The sequence below is a fragment of the Musca autumnalis genome, unplaced genomic scaffold (genome assembly GCF_047663935.1).
Source record: "Musca autumnalis isolate F117 unplaced genomic scaffold, ASM4766393v1 scaffold_4, whole genome shotgun sequence".
Classification (NCBI taxonomy): domain Eukaryota; kingdom Metazoa; phylum Arthropoda; class Insecta; order Diptera; family Muscidae; genus Musca; species Musca autumnalis.
In genome coordinates this window covers 174,861,717-174,878,959 of record NW_027411977.1, presented here as the reverse complement: position 1 = coordinate 174,878,959, position 17,243 = coordinate 174,861,717, and the positions used below count along the sequence as shown (strand labels likewise).

At 33.3% G+C, this 17,243-nt stretch overlaps 1 protein-coding gene across 30 annotated transcripts in view; it reads right to left on the bottom strand.

The window, feature by feature from the left end:
* The window catches only part of pHCl-1 (pH-sensitive chloride channel 1), a 358,921-nt gene that overhangs the window by 90,218 nt on the left and 251,460 nt on the right, over positions 1 to 17,243 (bottom strand). For all 30 annotated transcript variants that reach the window (XM_073983457.1, XM_073983467.1, XM_073983456.1 and 27 more), the window contains 2 exons: positions 16,212 to 16,276; positions 15,893 to 16,113 (listed from right to left, as the gene is read on the bottom strand). In XM_073983457.1, coding sequence (XP_073839558.1) covers positions 15,893 to 16,113; positions 16,212 to 16,276 — 286 coding nt within the window. The remainder of the gene's footprint in view (positions 1 to 15,892; positions 16,114 to 16,211; positions 16,277 to 17,243) is intronic.

Sequence of the window (17,243 nt, the reverse complement as noted above, 5' to 3'; positions counted from 1 at the left end):
GTCGATTAAGATAATATTATAAATCTGGAAAGGCAGTTATGCCATAGGTCAAACTTCGGAGTTATGGCGAGATGAATTTGTGTTATGTTGTTTTTTTTTTTATCATGCACTTAAAGTTCATCAAGAATGAATTTCGCCATAACTCATTTTTTCATTTTTCCATAGCGCAGAATTATAAAATGTTCTATTTCTTATTTTTCCTACATTTTATCCAAAACTATAATGTTTTTTGTTTTGTTCAATATTTATTTTGAAAAGCTTCGTAACCAACAAACTTGTAATCAGCTACTTGCTGTCATTTGATTGACCATTTTATTAGCTTTCTAATGATATACATATACGGTTTATCGGTTACTTAAAACCGGTTCCAAAATCGGTTTTAATATCAGAATATCCGGTTCAAAAATGTAGATAACCGGATCTTTCCTCCAATAAAATTTGTTATTAGCGTGTTCGTCATTACAAGAGCTATTTATGGTAAGTATTTCAGAAGCACCACAGACCAATAACGAATATACATAAAAACAAAACATAGTTTTCTGAACAAAAACCGGTAAAATGTCAAAAGGGACCATGAGAACGGGGAAATGTCGATTGGTCATCAATGAGAACCGTACCTAAAATCTTCTGAACAACATTTTTGTAGAATATTTGGATGCTGTAAAATCTCGCCTTGTGGTACTTTTACTACGGTTCAAATAATAAAGGACGAAAAGGACATGAAAGGAATTGAGTTAGAGGGATGAAATATTCTACAAAAAGATTCACCATTCGATTTGACTGCAGACATGTAATGTCAAAATGAAGCTACAATAGCGCTTTAGAGAGATATAAAGCTATTTGTTCACAAATTAAGGAGCCAAAATTAAACCATTAATCACGCAATATCTCGGAAACTTGACCTATGGTGAAAATTTCATTTTTGGTTCTCAGTACACTCACCAAGGGCTTTCATCTCCAAAAGAAATTTTCCACCCACTGACTTTGAGTTCCATTTTGTAGCACAGTGTCGTTTATCGATATTTTCCGAAAAATGTGCACCTTCTCGAGGCCATAACTACCTGAAGGAGCGTTCCAATGCTTTTGCGATGTACTAGAGAGTTCTTTATTATTGTCTTGGCTACAATTGTTGTCTTTGTGTTGGATCGAAAATCTCAGTGGTTTGGTTTTTATATGCCAAAATGTCCAAAAATCCTTGAAAAAACACTTCAAGTCAAAATCCGGGGGCTCGATTTTCACCGTAGACATATGGTCTAGTTGACTTTTTTGCTCAGTACAATCCCAAAAATCAGAATCTCCAGGCGCCCGATAACACTTTTTTCCTTCCATACAAATCGCCCCGGCCTAGTATAGGGGTATAGTTCGACCCGAACATAACGCCTCATTTTTTAATAACATATCGAGGTACCCATACGACTTCTATAAATTAATTACCTTTAAAAAGAAGAATAACTCGAATCTGCGAGCACAGATTGGACTTCTATATCGAGCTATGTGTCGATAACCTAAGAATAAACTATCCTTTAATGCCATAAAAACGCCAAATTAACTTTAATTGAAAGGTGTTTATACTTGGGAAGTTTTTGCGGTTTCTGAAACTACAATATTCATAAGAAAAAGCCAAAAACAAGAAAAAATCGCTGGATGGATTTTTAAATAAATCGCGGTTAAAGTTCACATCTTTAGGGGTCTTTTAGGTTTTCACGGTTTTGCTTGGAAATTGCAAGTCCTATCGTAATGGGATTAAAAAAAGGTTGTAGCTGTAAAAATTCTCTACAAGATTGGCCTTTCTACTTTTTCCTAAGCTTTACCATTTTTGAGATATAGAAGTTCAAATTGGGACAATGCACTGGCTGTATCGCCTCCTTATAAAACAATGTCATGTACGGTGTCCTTAATTAACTTTAGTTGAATAGCGGTCAAAGTTCACATTTTTAGTTTCCTTTTTGATTTTCAGAATTTTGCTGGGAGGCGGCAAGTCCTATCGAAAGGCAACTAAGGAAAATGTTGTAGCAGTGAAAATCCTCTACAACATCTTCTTTAGTCCAATTTCGATAGGACTTGTCGTTCCCACACAAAATCGTGAAAACCTAAAATAACCCAAAAAATGTGAACTCTGACCGCGATTTATTTGAAAATTCCTCCGGCGAATTTTTTTTTTATTTTTTTTTTATTTTTCTCATCTATGAACATTGTAGTTTCAGAATCCGCTAAAACTTTCCAGGGTAAGCACCTTTCATTTAAATGTAGTTAAGGCGCACCGTAAGAAGTTTTTGTACTCGATGACATTAAACACTTTACTGGACTCAGCTCTTGCAACTTATTGTAACTAGAATTCAAATATTTCTTAAAGCCTAGTTTTGAAAAATAACAATCGATACTTATATATACCCACATAATTATTCACTAATAATACCTAATAAAACCCTTGTCTATTGACCACTTGTGCCCAAAAGCGTTTTATATTTATAATAAATCGCCTTTGCCGACAGGATATGTGCCCTCAGCCCGTGTGAATTTGCGTCAGATCGAATACCGTATGTTTTCTCTGCAGATGGAATTCAATGTATATTGTATTGATCATCACGGTGCTCTTGAACCAACTTTAAATTTTTGCGGACACTGAAACGAGAAAAATTGCCGCAGCGCTTTCTAAATAAATCGCGGTCGATGTTCAAATTTTTAGGGTTTTTAGGTTTTCACGACTTTGTTGGGAAACCGCAAGCCCTATCAAAATGAAACTAAAGAAAATGTTGAAAGATTGTCCTTTATGATATTTTCGTAGGTTTTACCATTTTTGAAATATAGAAGTTTAAATTGGGACAATTCAAATTCAAATTCTCCTTATAAACAACAATATCATGACTGCAATTTCGCAACTTAAACTTATATATCTAAAAATTGTTTAACCTAGGAAAAAATTACGAAAGGCATTTTTGTAGAGAATTTGCACGGCTATAAGATTTTCTCTAGTCCCATTTCGATAAGACTTACCGTTTTCAAGCAAATCCTGAAAACCTAACAACCTGGGTGTAAGCCGTTTAATTTTAACTGGTTGAGAAAATATCAACGAAATTGTTAAAAAATGTCCGAAAAATATGTTGCATCGATGAATCACAAAATTAAATGTGCTATTCAAGTTTATTTGGTTTATAGCATTTAACAATCACATTCCAATAAAACCTAAAAATGTCTATGGTAAATAATGGCTCACAGCTGTGTCGTTTATTGTGTTACTGTTGCAGCATATCCTTATTCTTTCTCTCTTTACTTGTTTAAGCTAAGTGGCTTGTTTGTCAGAGTTAGTCATACGATGTTATCTGACAAAAATATATAGCTACATACATATATAGACATACTGAAACACACATAAAACATTGGAAAGAAATGTTAAGCAAGCTTTTATTATGCCAAGAAAAATATATGTCTCTTGACTTTTGATTGTTGCTAGGAAAATGTGTAATGAAAAGGGACATTTCGATAATAAAAGCATTTTAAGTAAAATTGTTGAGAAATAAAATGTTGGGACAAAAAACTTAAAGTGTGTATATTTCACGTTAAAATTAATATATAAAATTTATTAGTTTTTAATATTGAAGCATACATTGTATACTCAGCTTAAAACACATTATGGGAAAGTTAGCTATTTTGAATAATAAAATTTAATAAAATAACACATTTTTGACATTAAAACAGATGGCTATTTTTTGCATGTTATAGAGGAATATGTATTTCTACGGAATCTTAAACATTGAAATCGATGAAATCATAACTTTTGGACCCATAATGTATTACAGAACCGTCTATTACCTAATCATAAATCCAAATGGCACATTATAGAAAAATGTATCTAAAAAGTATGGGGCCATGACAAAATATTTAAATAACCTCTCTAAGAAAACCCAGATTTTTGTATCATCTTTTCATGCAAGTTAACCACAGTGCCCTATCGAAACTTAATATCTATATTTACCAATCTTTATACAGTGCTGCTCAAATTTATTACAAAAATGTGTGAAATATCGGAGGAACCAGGGTTTCGGAGTCGAGCAATTTTGCTGTAGTCGGAGTCCAAGTCGAAAGAAGTAAAAAAGCGTTAAGTTCGGTCGGGCCGAACTTTTCATACCCTCCACCATAAAATATTCTGAACTAAAATGGAATAATTAGTTTTCATTCCTGTCCCCAACTTTAAGTGGGTACGTTATAATGTCAGATAATGTACATAACATGTTTCATTCGATAGGCCCTTTTTTATGGTGCCTATATCTAATTATGTATGTTGACAATTTTTGGTTTGCTAGAAATTGGGAGGCACCGTTATATAGGGGTTATAATAAAACATGGACCTATGTTGACAGTTTTTGATGGGAGCTTTTAATGTCAAATAACTCCTAATTCGGTTAAAAATTGTAGCTAGAATCCTCAAAATACCGAAAATCGGTACATAACGTGGGAACTTCAAATGTCATTAACAGCTAGTTCGGAGGTATGTGTTAAAATCATCAAATTACTGAAAATCGGGAGGTACTTTTATATGGGAGCTTTATCAATACATCAACCTTTTTTTGATAATTTTTGGTGGAGAGGTGTGCTGACCACTAAGAATTTCAAATGTTCAAATTACAGATAATTCGGTTAAAACTTGTAGGTAAAATTCTCAAAATACCGAAAATCCGTTATATGGGGATACCGAAATCCGTTATACCGAGGTACCGTTATATGGGGCTATACCAAAACATAGACCTACGTTCATAATTATTTCGAATATAAGTTTTTTGGTCACTAAGAACCCTAAATATCAAATTATAGCTAATTCGGTCTAGAAATGTGAATTTAAATGTCAAAATACCTGAAATCGGGCGGTAACGTTATATGGGGGCTATTCCAAAACATGGTCCTATGTCCACTAGTTATATAAGTTTATTGACATTTAAGAACCCTAAATGTCAATTTATAGCTAAATCGGTCTGTAAATGTAACTAAAAACGTCAAAATGCCATAAATCGGGGGTACCGTTATATGGGGGCTATACCAAAACGTGGACCTATGTCCACAACTTTTGTTATATAAGTTTATTGACATTTAAGAACCCTAAATGTCAAATTATAGCTACATCGGTCTGAAAATGTAGCTAAAAACGTCAAAATACCGTAAATTGGGGGTATCGTTATATGGGGGCTATACCAAACGTGGACCGATATAGCCCATCATCGAACTTGACCTGCCTGCAAACAAAAAACGCATTTTCCCAAAATTTCAGACAATTTTGGTGGAGGGGTGTGCTGACCACTAAGAACTTCAAATGTCAAATGTTCAAATTACAGCTAATTCGGTTAAAACTTGTAGGTAAAAATCTCAAAATACCGAAAATCAGGAGGTACCGTTATATGGGGCTATACCAAAATATGTACCTGTGTTCATAATTTTTTCGAATATAAGTTGTTTGGTCACTAAGAGCCCAAACATTGATCTATGTCTACTAGTTTTGTTATATAAGTTTATTGACACTTAAGAACCCTAAATATCAATTAATAGCTAAATCGGTCTTAAAATGTAGCTAAAAACGTCAAAACTTTTGTTATATAAGTTTAGTGACGCTTAAGAACCCTAAATGTCAAATTAGAGCTAAATCGGCCTGAAACTGTAGCTAAAAACGTCAAAATACCGTAAATCGGGGGGTACCGTTATATGGGGGCTATACCAAAACGTGGACCTATGTCCACATCTTTTGTTATATAAGTTTATTGACACTTAAGAACCCTAAATGTCACAGTATAGCTAAATTGGTCTAAAAATGTAGCTAAAAACGGCAAAATACCGTAAATCGGGGGTACCGTTATATGGGGGCTATACCAAAACGTTGACCTATGTCAACAACTTTTGTTATATAGGTTTATTGACACTTAAGAACCCTAAATGTCAAATTATAGCTACATCGGTCTGTAAATGTAGCTAAAAGCGGCAAAATACCGTAAATCGGGGGGTACCGTTATATGGGGGCTATACCAAAACGTGAACCGATATAGCCCATCATCGAACTTGACCTGCCTGCAAACAAAAGACGCATTTTCCCAAAATTTCAGCGTCCTATCTCCATTTTTGTGGATGCTAGAGTGATTACCACAGACGGCCGGACGGACGTGCACAGATCGACTCAGAATTTTACCCTGATCAAGAATATATATACTTTATAGGGTCACAAATGAGTATTTCAATGCGTTACAAACGGAAAAACAAACTTAATATACCCTCCATACTATGGTGGAGGGTATAAAAAATAACTCTACTCCGAGTCCGGGCAAAATTTGTTCCTATATTTATTAACTGTTTATTTTATTATACCCTACAGCACACTGTTGTAGGGGGTATTATGTCTTTGTGCATTTGTATGTAACATACAAAAGGAAACTAAATAGACCCATAGTTCCTTTTTGGGATATACATATAATCACTTTCTGAGTCGATTTATGCATGTCCGTCCGTCTGTCCATGTATTTTTGTTCGCAACGTACAGCTCGCATTTTTTGTCCGATTTAGCTGAAAATTGGGTAATATATTTTTTAGCCATAGGAAGAACGCTATTGCTTTTGGTGAAAATCGGTTCAGATTTGGATATAGCTCCCATATATATGTTCGGCCTATTCCAGGTATTTGCTGCACCAAACACGCTATATATGTTTGATTTCGATGAAATATGGATTGTGTGACTGAATTCGGTCTGAAAATAAATGCGCCAAATTACATCGAAATCGGTTCATATTTGGATATAGCTCCCATATATATTTTCGGCCGATTTGACGTATTTGCTGCACCAAACACGCTATATTGGTCCGATTTTGATGAAATTTGGGATGTGTGACTGCACTCGATCTAGAAATAAGTGTGCCCATTTATATCGAAATCGGTTCAGATTTAGATTTAGCTCCCATATATATTTTCGCCCGATTTCACGTATTTGCTGCACCAAACACCCTAAATCTTTCCAATTTTGATGAAATTTAGAATGTGTGACAGAATTTTGTCTAGTAATAAGTGCACCATATTATATAGAGATCAGTTCAAATTGGTATATATCTCCTATACATATTTTACATATTCACAGTGGTGTAGGGTATTATATTACTGGTTTTAATCAGAGGAAGGGGGCAAAAAGCTTTCATGATCAGTACATTTTATTCCACCTATGTTTACTTTTGAGAGACAAATAGGCTGAAAACAATATATGTCTAAATTTTTAAGAAATTTTATTTTTGAAAATTGTGGATCCAACGGAGTTCAAAAATAAACATAGGGACAGTACAAAATCTAAAATTGAGCTTGATACTGCGTAAAAAGTACTAAAATCGCTATAAGGTGGAAGGAGGTGTATCGACAACTACATCTCCTGCAGAGGATGATCAAGTAGTTATACGAATTATTAAGCAGTTCTCTCAGATAAATCTGATAAATAAATACAAACTCCTCCGATATATACCACGGATACCGGTAAAAAGTTTTGGGAATTGTTTTTGAGAAGTGAAACCGAGTACTTTTCGTCGATTTAAATCAATATTGAAGTTATGAAACTTCAAAAAATGTACTTGATCACCCGGTCGAAATGGTACTGGAGGCATGATATATTTATTAGGTTCAAGAACTAACAGAACAGATACATATCGAAATCGCACCATGTGCACACCAGAAGTGTCGTATAACAGGGTGCTTTGTGATAATACCGCCACGTAAAAGCAGTACTTTTTTTGCAAATATAATTGTGTTCTTATCGGACCCGATCAGCTTAAGTGATCGAAATTCATATAGGAGGTTCCGGAACTCTAATATTAACTCTAGACTGTTAAATTTCGAATAAAACCTTGGAGTTTAACAATTATCCTTAGGTCACAGGTTTACAAAGGATATATAAATTTATTTAGTTAACTGGATCCCTTTGTGATGTCTTCAGATAATAAATGAAAGGGTTAACTCACAACATATCAAAACAAAAATAATTTCTTCCGATTTTGAATCAAATTTTCTCAATTTCTAACGTTTTGAGTAGAACCAAATGTGAGTTCGAGCTTTGTTCAATATAAATATATTTTTGAAAATTTAATATAGTTGAAGCCAAAGTTTCCCCTTTTATAACTCGCGAATTGTGGTTGTATATTATACAAATTAAATGGATAAAATGAAATGTTTTTAGACTTGGCAAAAATATTGGCCTTAAAAGCAGGAAGTCGAGGTATTTTTGGCTCGACTCCGACTCCAGACGAGTTTTTTTCACTACTCCGGCTCCGACTCCGGGTCGACTCCGAAAGTGAATTAATATACCACTAATAATGAATAAAATGTGCACAAATTTTTAACTTTTTCCTATATTTTGGCCTATATAGGCTCATGTGTTAGTGTTTCCTTGCATATTCATTAGAAAAGGCATTCGTTAGAATACATTCGAACATATCAATATTGTTTCTGCCGAATCTTACATTGAAAAATAGCAAAGTTAAACAGTTTTTGTCGGCTTTCCTTTTTTTGCACGAGTATATTCTGGACGCAATTCTTACGCGTGAGAAAAATATTAAGCTTTCAAAATATGTGTAAATGAAGGGGCACTACAAATCATAAGGACTACATGCAATAAAAATTACAAGCAATTTATGACCAAGTGTCAAACTGGATGTAAGCCAACAATTTAGTGTGCTTTGCTTTAAAAGGAGACCCCCAGTTGTAAAGTTCAATAAAAGCCATTTATCATGATTTTTTTCCGAGAAAACTACGTAGCTTTTTGCAGATTTTTTTCTTTATCTGAAAGAGAAAAATATTACGAAGTATTGAGGCCGTCTACGAAACCTTGTTTTTAATTAAGCATTTTTCGGTGCCAACTCTAGCTCGAAAACTAATAAACCTATTGTCATATATTTTTCTGGCCGATTTCGAGAAAAACACTGTTTATATGCTGCATAAAAAATAAAATAAATTATCCCGACCAACTTAAAAATTTGTAAGTAGGGATCACCCCTTAAACTAAAATTCAGCGCTCACATTTTGAACTTAGGTGTGGATAATTTCATTGAAATATTTGAGATATATTGTATACACCACCCAGCATGTAGGTAGATGGATGTTTTCTGGAACTGAAAAATTAGCACACGATGAGATTTCTTGCATGAAAATATTCTACAAAAATGTTGCTAGGAAAATTTTATGTAGGGCCAGTCCACTAGGACAAAAAATCGATATTGTCATGTTTTCACTGCCCTTTATCACTTTTACCCGATCCTTTCTCATGAAAATTCTATGATTATGTATTTCATTGAATTTCGTATATGCTATTGATTGTGTAGAAAACTCGGATACACATGAACTATATCTGTTCCTGGCGGACAGATCCGGTTAATTGAATGTCTACATCTAAAGCCCTCATTGAGTATATAATGAATCCTAGAAGAAAGATTCGCCGTTTGTCAGACTTCTGAGTTATGGCGGGATGAATCTGTCGTTGACCAACGACGAATTTATGATGCCCTAATTCAGAAGCGAAACCATCTGAATTTCATATATAGTTAATAGATTATGCGAAATTTACCGAAATACATAAACATACGGTTTTTTGGGAAAGTAACGGGTAAAACTGATAGAGAATAATGAAAACGCGACAATATCGATTTCTTGGATATAGGAAACGTACATATACATAATTTTCGGTGGAACATTTTTGTAGAAAATTTCATTTTGTTTTACTTTTGAGTTCCAGAACAAAAAGGGCATTTAAGGAACTGAGCTAGAAGGACAGCATATTCGACAGAAAGGTTCCTCATTCTATTTAACAGAAAACATGTAATCTAAAAATGATGCAACTATATTTCCAAACAAAGTTATAAAGCTATTTTCTGAGTGATTGATGGGGGTCAATCAAAAAATTCATTATGTCATGACACCGAAATTTCAGCTATGGGATCCTTTGGGGTTCTCAATTGGGGGCTTTCATTCCGAAAAGGAATTTTTCCACTCCCAGATCTTGACTTCCATTTTGTGTCACGGGGTATTCAGTAAGATTTCCCATAGAGACCACAATGTCTTTAATAGAAGACAAGGATGACTTCTCATAAAAAACATGAGAAGACCAGTAGATTTCTGACGAAAGAGGTTAAAGGTCCAATGTTAATTCGATTGTCATAGAAATTTAATTTTGTTTTCAAAAATGTAAAAAACCAATTGGATCAACAATATAGGGATAAATGGACTACACTTCAGAGGATAGTAAATATCCTGTGAATTGTCCTTTAACTTAGTATGATATACCGTTTGCATATATGTTTTCTTATACCTTTTAAAATAAATAATGATTTAAAAAAAAAAAAATTATTGTTCCAAATTTAATGTTATATTTCTATAACGTAGAAAAAATTTTGCCCGGAGTCGAGTTATTTTTTTCGACTCAGACTCAGACTACAGCAAAATTGCTCGACTCCGAAAACCTGCTTAAAAGTTTACTTGCGTGGAATCTGTGGCTATATTTATGTTAAAAAATGGGTAAACATGAGTTGAAACCAACGTGTCTTTTTGTTTTCTCTCGGTTTGTGATTAAACCACACTTTTCACGATATTCCTGTCAAAGCAAATATAGAAGCCAACTAAATAAGGATAATCTCACCAATGTATAACTTTTCAAAATTTGATAGACATTTTGAAGCCAGAATTTAAACTTTTTTGCAAATTTCTCCTAAATTCGTTCCGCAAACAGGATTTTCAAAAATCGTCTGTAGGATTGCAGAACTCGCGATTCTGAGTTATATGATATATGTGTCGTGAATGTAGCCTACACAGCTTCACAGAAACCTATGTATATCCAAATACGAAAACTTTGTGCGAACAATTTTCTAAAAATCACCTTGACCGAAAATCATGAAATTAAAAAATGTTGTGTATCGTTACATAAAACTATTTAAAGGGTTTTTAGTTGATTTTGTATGAAATATTGACACAAAGTATATAATTTCAATAGAGACAGAGAGTTTACAATATTTTAGATATAAGTTCAAAATTTGAAAGAAAATATAATAAATTAGTCTTTGAATATTTAGAATTGAAAATGAACCATGTCAGAACACGTTCAGTATATTCCCCATACAAAAGTTCCGCCTGATATTTTGAAGTTTTTAAACAAATTCTCCAACAGAATTAACACAATAACTAAAAAATCTTTCAAATGAATATTACAGATGTAGGTTTGCGTTTTGGTGTATCCCAGAATTTTTAACCACAGTAGCTCTTATTTGGCATTTTCGATTCTATTTATAAGATTTTCGGTAGCTCTTCCTCTTTAAAGTACATATCCATGTATCACACATTAACTTCAGTCCCATTAAAAAAGTTTTGTGTTATTTTTGCGTAATTAAATTATCAATTAATTGAAGTAAATAAATCCAAAAAAAGAATAACTCGAAGCCGCGAGTGCAGATTAGACTTGTACCGAACATTTCTAATCAAACATTGCCAGCTATTATAAGAAAATAATGTTCGTTTATGCCATAAAAACACAAAAACTTTACTATTTTAATAGAGTCCATGCAAGCCAACTAAAAATTCATAAAATTACATGTATGGTCTGTTCCAGTACTGCAAGAATCGACTAATTTTTAGTAGTAAAAATGTGTGGATTCTTTCAGGTTCTGCAACATTAAAAAAACAGAAAACATTTTTATCAGGAGTCGGGCGATACCAACTACGACTCATAGACTCCGAATTCTACTCGCAGTACTGTTTGAGACACGAAACCAACATTCACTGCAAAATTTTAGCTAAGTCCTGACAAAATAGGTAAAGTCGAAAAAACTCCAACTGAATTGGTTGTTCTTCCGTCTTATTTCTATCTTAATTGTACGATTAGATGTTTATGAACTCGATGACATTTAAAACTTTCAAAGGACTATGTCCAAAGATTAAGCACTTCTGTCGGCAAACTTATGAAGGAGGCAAACTTATGAAAATTCATAACATTTGTATTTTCGAAAACTAGTAAAAAGTATCTGTCGGGTTTGCCGACATAGATATACCCTCAGCCTGTGTGAGTTGGGACTTTTATCTATAGACAGATCGAATAGGGGATTCATAACCAAAATCTTTGTCCTAAAAATTGTGTACTCAGGGAGTTTTAGAACTTCGTGGCCTTTTTTGGACATATAAACTTTCCGACAAAAATATCAAAACATTTGGGTATAAAACTGCACGATTGTGGCCGTTGCGAATAAATGCTTATGTAACGCTCATAAATTTGACTTCGATAAGAGCGCAAAAGTTTTACACTTTTGTGGAGAACATACCAGAAAGAATGGTTCATTTTGGAAGTGGGCCTAATTTTGGAAGTCATTCCTTTTGATAGTTATCGTGTCAAGTCGTTATTTTAGTTGGTCATGGTAAGATTAAAGCTTTTGAACCGTTATGTCAGGAAGCATGGACTTACCCACGAAAAAAAAGAGTATCGCTGTAAACAAGACCGCAAGGAGTAGCATTGGTCAAAATGTCAAATGGATTCTCGAAAAGCCCCTAAATTTCCTTATGTTGAAATTTTGTGAAGGAGGTATCCGAAGATGTTGTACCATACCAGGGCCCGATCATTATAATTTTATCCCGATCATTATAATTTTGGTATTATTTGATTCCCCGTGAAGTTCATTATTAAAATAAATTTTTGTTATAATTTTTGGACCTATATTTTGAAAAAAAAATCGGATTACATTTAAAATTATGTCAATTTTTTGTTAAATTCCGCTAATAAGGAGTAACATTTTACAAATATTATGCAATCTGCTCACTGGCGTCCCTTCGTGATAACTTTTTAGTGACAATTGAGGCGCTCAGCGCCAAAACGGCCTAACCTTCATGCCCAAAAAAACAATCAGACTATAAAGATCTAACCAGAACCTTTTGCAATAAATACCATAACAACTACCTATTGCATTATATAAGACTAGGTTATAATACCTTCCAAAATAATGCAATATGGAATTTTTAGAATTTATTTCAAAAGATTACAGTTAAATGTTTATAGTCAGTTTGATTTTTGTAGGCATGTGGGTTAGGCCGATTTGGCGCTGAGCGCCTCAATTTTTCTCATTAAAATAATTTGCGTTTTTATAATAATTATTCTTTAAAAGCAGAAGTAAAAACGCGATTACTTTTGTCCGCAACAACCAAAAAGTTTCTCGCTAGCGAATTTTTACTGGGGAATTTTTTTCTTAACCAATGTACCAAAATCGCTGATGTAACGCAAATTTTTTTAAAGAATGCAGTATAAAAGAATTGGCTACATTTCCCATATACACTTTGATACGACCAAAAATGTGCCTCATCGAAATAACGGCTTTAGAAAATCTGTAAGATTGGTCAAATCTTTTCACATTCTATTACTTCATCCATTCATGTATCTGGTTGGAATATGAACTATATCAGTTCCGTCCTTAGGGTACCTCCCACACAAAATTTGGGAAAATTGCAGTCTGAGGACTTGTCTCGAGTCTATTTGAAATTTTTTGCAGAATGTTGATTTCACAGTCCCTATTGCAACCCTAAAATTTTTTTTCCGGAGTAAGTCCATATTTCCTGAGATAATTAATGGCTCAAAAGCTCAAAAAAACCCTGCCTGCAAACATTAAAATAGATAGTGTGCACATTTTCAAAAATTTCTTTCAAACTTTGTTTAATGTAATTAAATATTTCGAGCTCTCTATGAATCAGAAGTTTGCTTACTTAAAATTTTTGGTATTTGTCAATGATTTGGTATAGCCCCACATTACCATACCTTCAGATTCCTCGTATTTTCAATCAAACTCGCGATACAAAATATATATCTCCGTCAGCACAGCTGACTAATACTTTCATACTTGTTTTGATTATCATATCATGTACCAAATAGAAGCAGACGTCATTCAAATAAAAAAAAAACTTCAAAATATTACAGCCATTTTAGACCGAAAATGTAAATAAAAACTTCAAAATACCTGTAATCGGGTGGTACCGTTAGTTATGGCGATATACCAGAGCGTGAACCTATTACCGCAATTGTTGGAGAAGTTACTTGATTACTTTACATCCTAAATTGCAAATTACATACAAATGGAGCAACAATTGTTTATGTGAAGTAGGACTCAAGCGGATACCTGAACTCTATCGACTCTACAAAATACGTTCTCTAATCCGCTTTCATTTCAAAATTCCATTTATTTCCAAATTTCAGTTTCTTGATGTAAGGCCCCCATTTCCCCAAAATCACTTATACCCTGAATTCTAATGATATAACATTTTTATTGGGGCCTGTAGTTGACCGAGGCTGGCGTTTCTCGAAGCGCTCTGACGTTCCTATGATGTTGGGATTATGCATTCCCCTTGCAGTTATTTCGTTAATCGTTTCAACAAGATAATTGATCATTGCGTATTTTCCTGATCAGCATACAATTCTAGGTCGATTATACGAACAATGGACTATATCGATCCAAGTTTTGGTATAGACTGCATATAAACGAACTGCCAGATGTATGGTATTTTGAAGATACATGTTTCAACCAAATTGACTAAAAAATTTTCAGTTTGAGGGTGGACAAATCCTTGGAAAAACTGCAAACTAACTATTGTCGGTTTAGTCATATTTTTCAACAGAACTGGATTTGGTTTAGGCCTCATGCAAATGGAATGATTAAAAATATTGTCGATGTCATGCTAAATAAATTCCATAGGTAATTTTTCCGCTTTTAGATAATAGCGTTTTCAAGTTTATGACACAATTGCTTGGAGCTGACGGAAGAACGAATTCATATTTGTGACTTGAATTATTTGGAATCTATATCTATATATATAAAAATGGTGTAAAAAATGTATAGTAATTCATAAAATGAGAACGGCTAGGCCGATTTCTGTAAATTTTTTTGTCAGTTATTCGTATTTTCGAGGAGAAGGTCTTTACGGAAGAAAATTTTGGAAAATCTCTCTGGAAAAGTCGGAAAATTGGAAAAATCGAAAGTTGAGTTTTTGTATGAAATTTTATTCCTTAATAGCGAGACGAAGTTCGCCGGGTCCGCTAGTATTATATAAAAATAAAGAATAAATTTGGAAAATTTAAGAGCGATTTGTTCCATGTCTTTGTTTTGTCTAATGACACAGTTGTGAAATATTGTGTATGACATGGAACAAAGTGACTAAAAAATTTTCCCATCTTTAGGTCAAAGAATGGTTACCTTCTAAACTGAAAAAACGAAGTTCTGATATTTAAAATGTGCTTTTAAATTTGTAGGTTATTAAATTATTCATAACTTTTGCGTCTTAAAGTAGATATCTAGTATCTAGTAGAAACTAGGGCAAAGTCTGAAAGAGCCTACATAATTTCTAATTCAAGCTTGAATTTTGAAACGAAAAAATAATCATAATACTACACCATTAATATCGCATTAATTTTTTCACTTAAAAAAAGTTTTCTCTTATTTTATTACGTTATTGCCTAGTACTTTAATTTTTCTGGTACTTGTTATCCATTTTCGTTTCATATGTCGTTATCCTTGTGGAATTGTTCGTAATGTAGCGTTGATGTTTCCTTGGATAACGTGGCTCTGTAGTTGGTTTTTTAATGTATGCGTGTAAATTTACATTCTCGTATCATTTGTATACAAACAAGTGGATATTATAACAAATAGAAAGCAAGGAATAACGACGACACTCCACAAACATTTCCTTTGTGGAAATGATGGCGTTCATTTGCAGTCATTCGAAACAAAAAAAACACTTTTCAGCTACTGACCAAATCAGGTTTTGCTCGGCGGCCACACTTACATTATACATCTACTAATGCATATTCATGATAAGGATAAATCTAATAGAATAAAAAAGAGAACAAAACAAAATGGTTAATGACAAACATACACACCTCATTGAGTACATAATGGTCCCATTCCGGAAAATTCTTAAAGCGAAATGCATTGGTATAATAGGATCTTTAAAATCGCCATGCATACTAAAGTAAGTGTCCGGCGTCCAGATGCTGTCATGATGATGCAATGCATTCAAAAAGTCATAATGTGACTTGTTGCCATATTGTAGACGAGGATCCACCCAGAACTGATTCAACAGAAACTCCACTTCGTATTTCTGTCGGAAGAGAGAGAGAGAGAGAGATAGGGAGAAAGGAAATGTATGTTCAATTAATTAATTTAAATTCAAATATATACAAATGAGTGGGACTTTACCAGACTACTTTCATCCGGGGATGCCAAGCTAAGTAGCAGAACGGTAACATTAACATTGAGTGTACCTAGAGGCGTTATGGGGCAAGAAAGAGAGAATGAAAAAAGAAAATAGTTTGTAATTAATTTAAAATCAGTACAGTCAGCAACTGAAAGACACATAAAACTACGTATAAAAGGGTAAAGGAAATAAAAATATGTAGGTGACATGAAAGACAAAAACGCAAGCCGGAAAAGTATGTTGTTACGTACTAAGGGAAATAGAAATAATTTGCGATACATAGATTAATGCTGTGGATGGCCACGAACACGTAAAAAAACAAAATTAAAAGAAAATCCGTAACAAATGATATTAGAACTAAACATTGTGGACAGTGTTAACCCTTTTTAGTTAGGATGACCCGTTTATGTTTCAATATTTATTAATATATTATTAAAATAAAATTTTGTTAATTAATGAGAAAAATTTTTTTTACCAAGGGGCGAGGCGCACTATAAATTAAATTTGTTTAAGGTTGTTGGAAAAAACAACAACAACAAAATATACAATTACGACTTGAAAAAAGTTAACGACTATACGATCATATTGCTTTTTATACCACTATGGTGAGGGTATTAAACAGTGTAATTTAGATAATCCGGACATCAGAAATTTAACCGGTGTTTAAATCATCAATAAAAAGAAAATTTTTTCAATAAAAATATTTTATTGGAAATAAACAAATTTATACATATATGAAACAAATAAAATGCAAAAACTTTGTTTTTTTTTTTAATTTAAAAAAAATACTATTTTTTAGATTTTGACTATTTTAAGGCTGAGAGCTGACGTCGTTATAGATGTAAGTATTTCTTTTGTTGGATAACTGCGGTGTGATTTGCAGGATAAACATAACAAATACATACATATACCCGTATATGATTTTAAAGGACAAGATTTGTTACCCAAAAGTTAAATAGAACTATTGGAAAAAAATTTATTATTTTGCCTGATGGTTAGTAAGCTCATCAGGGATATCAGATGTGAATAAGGGC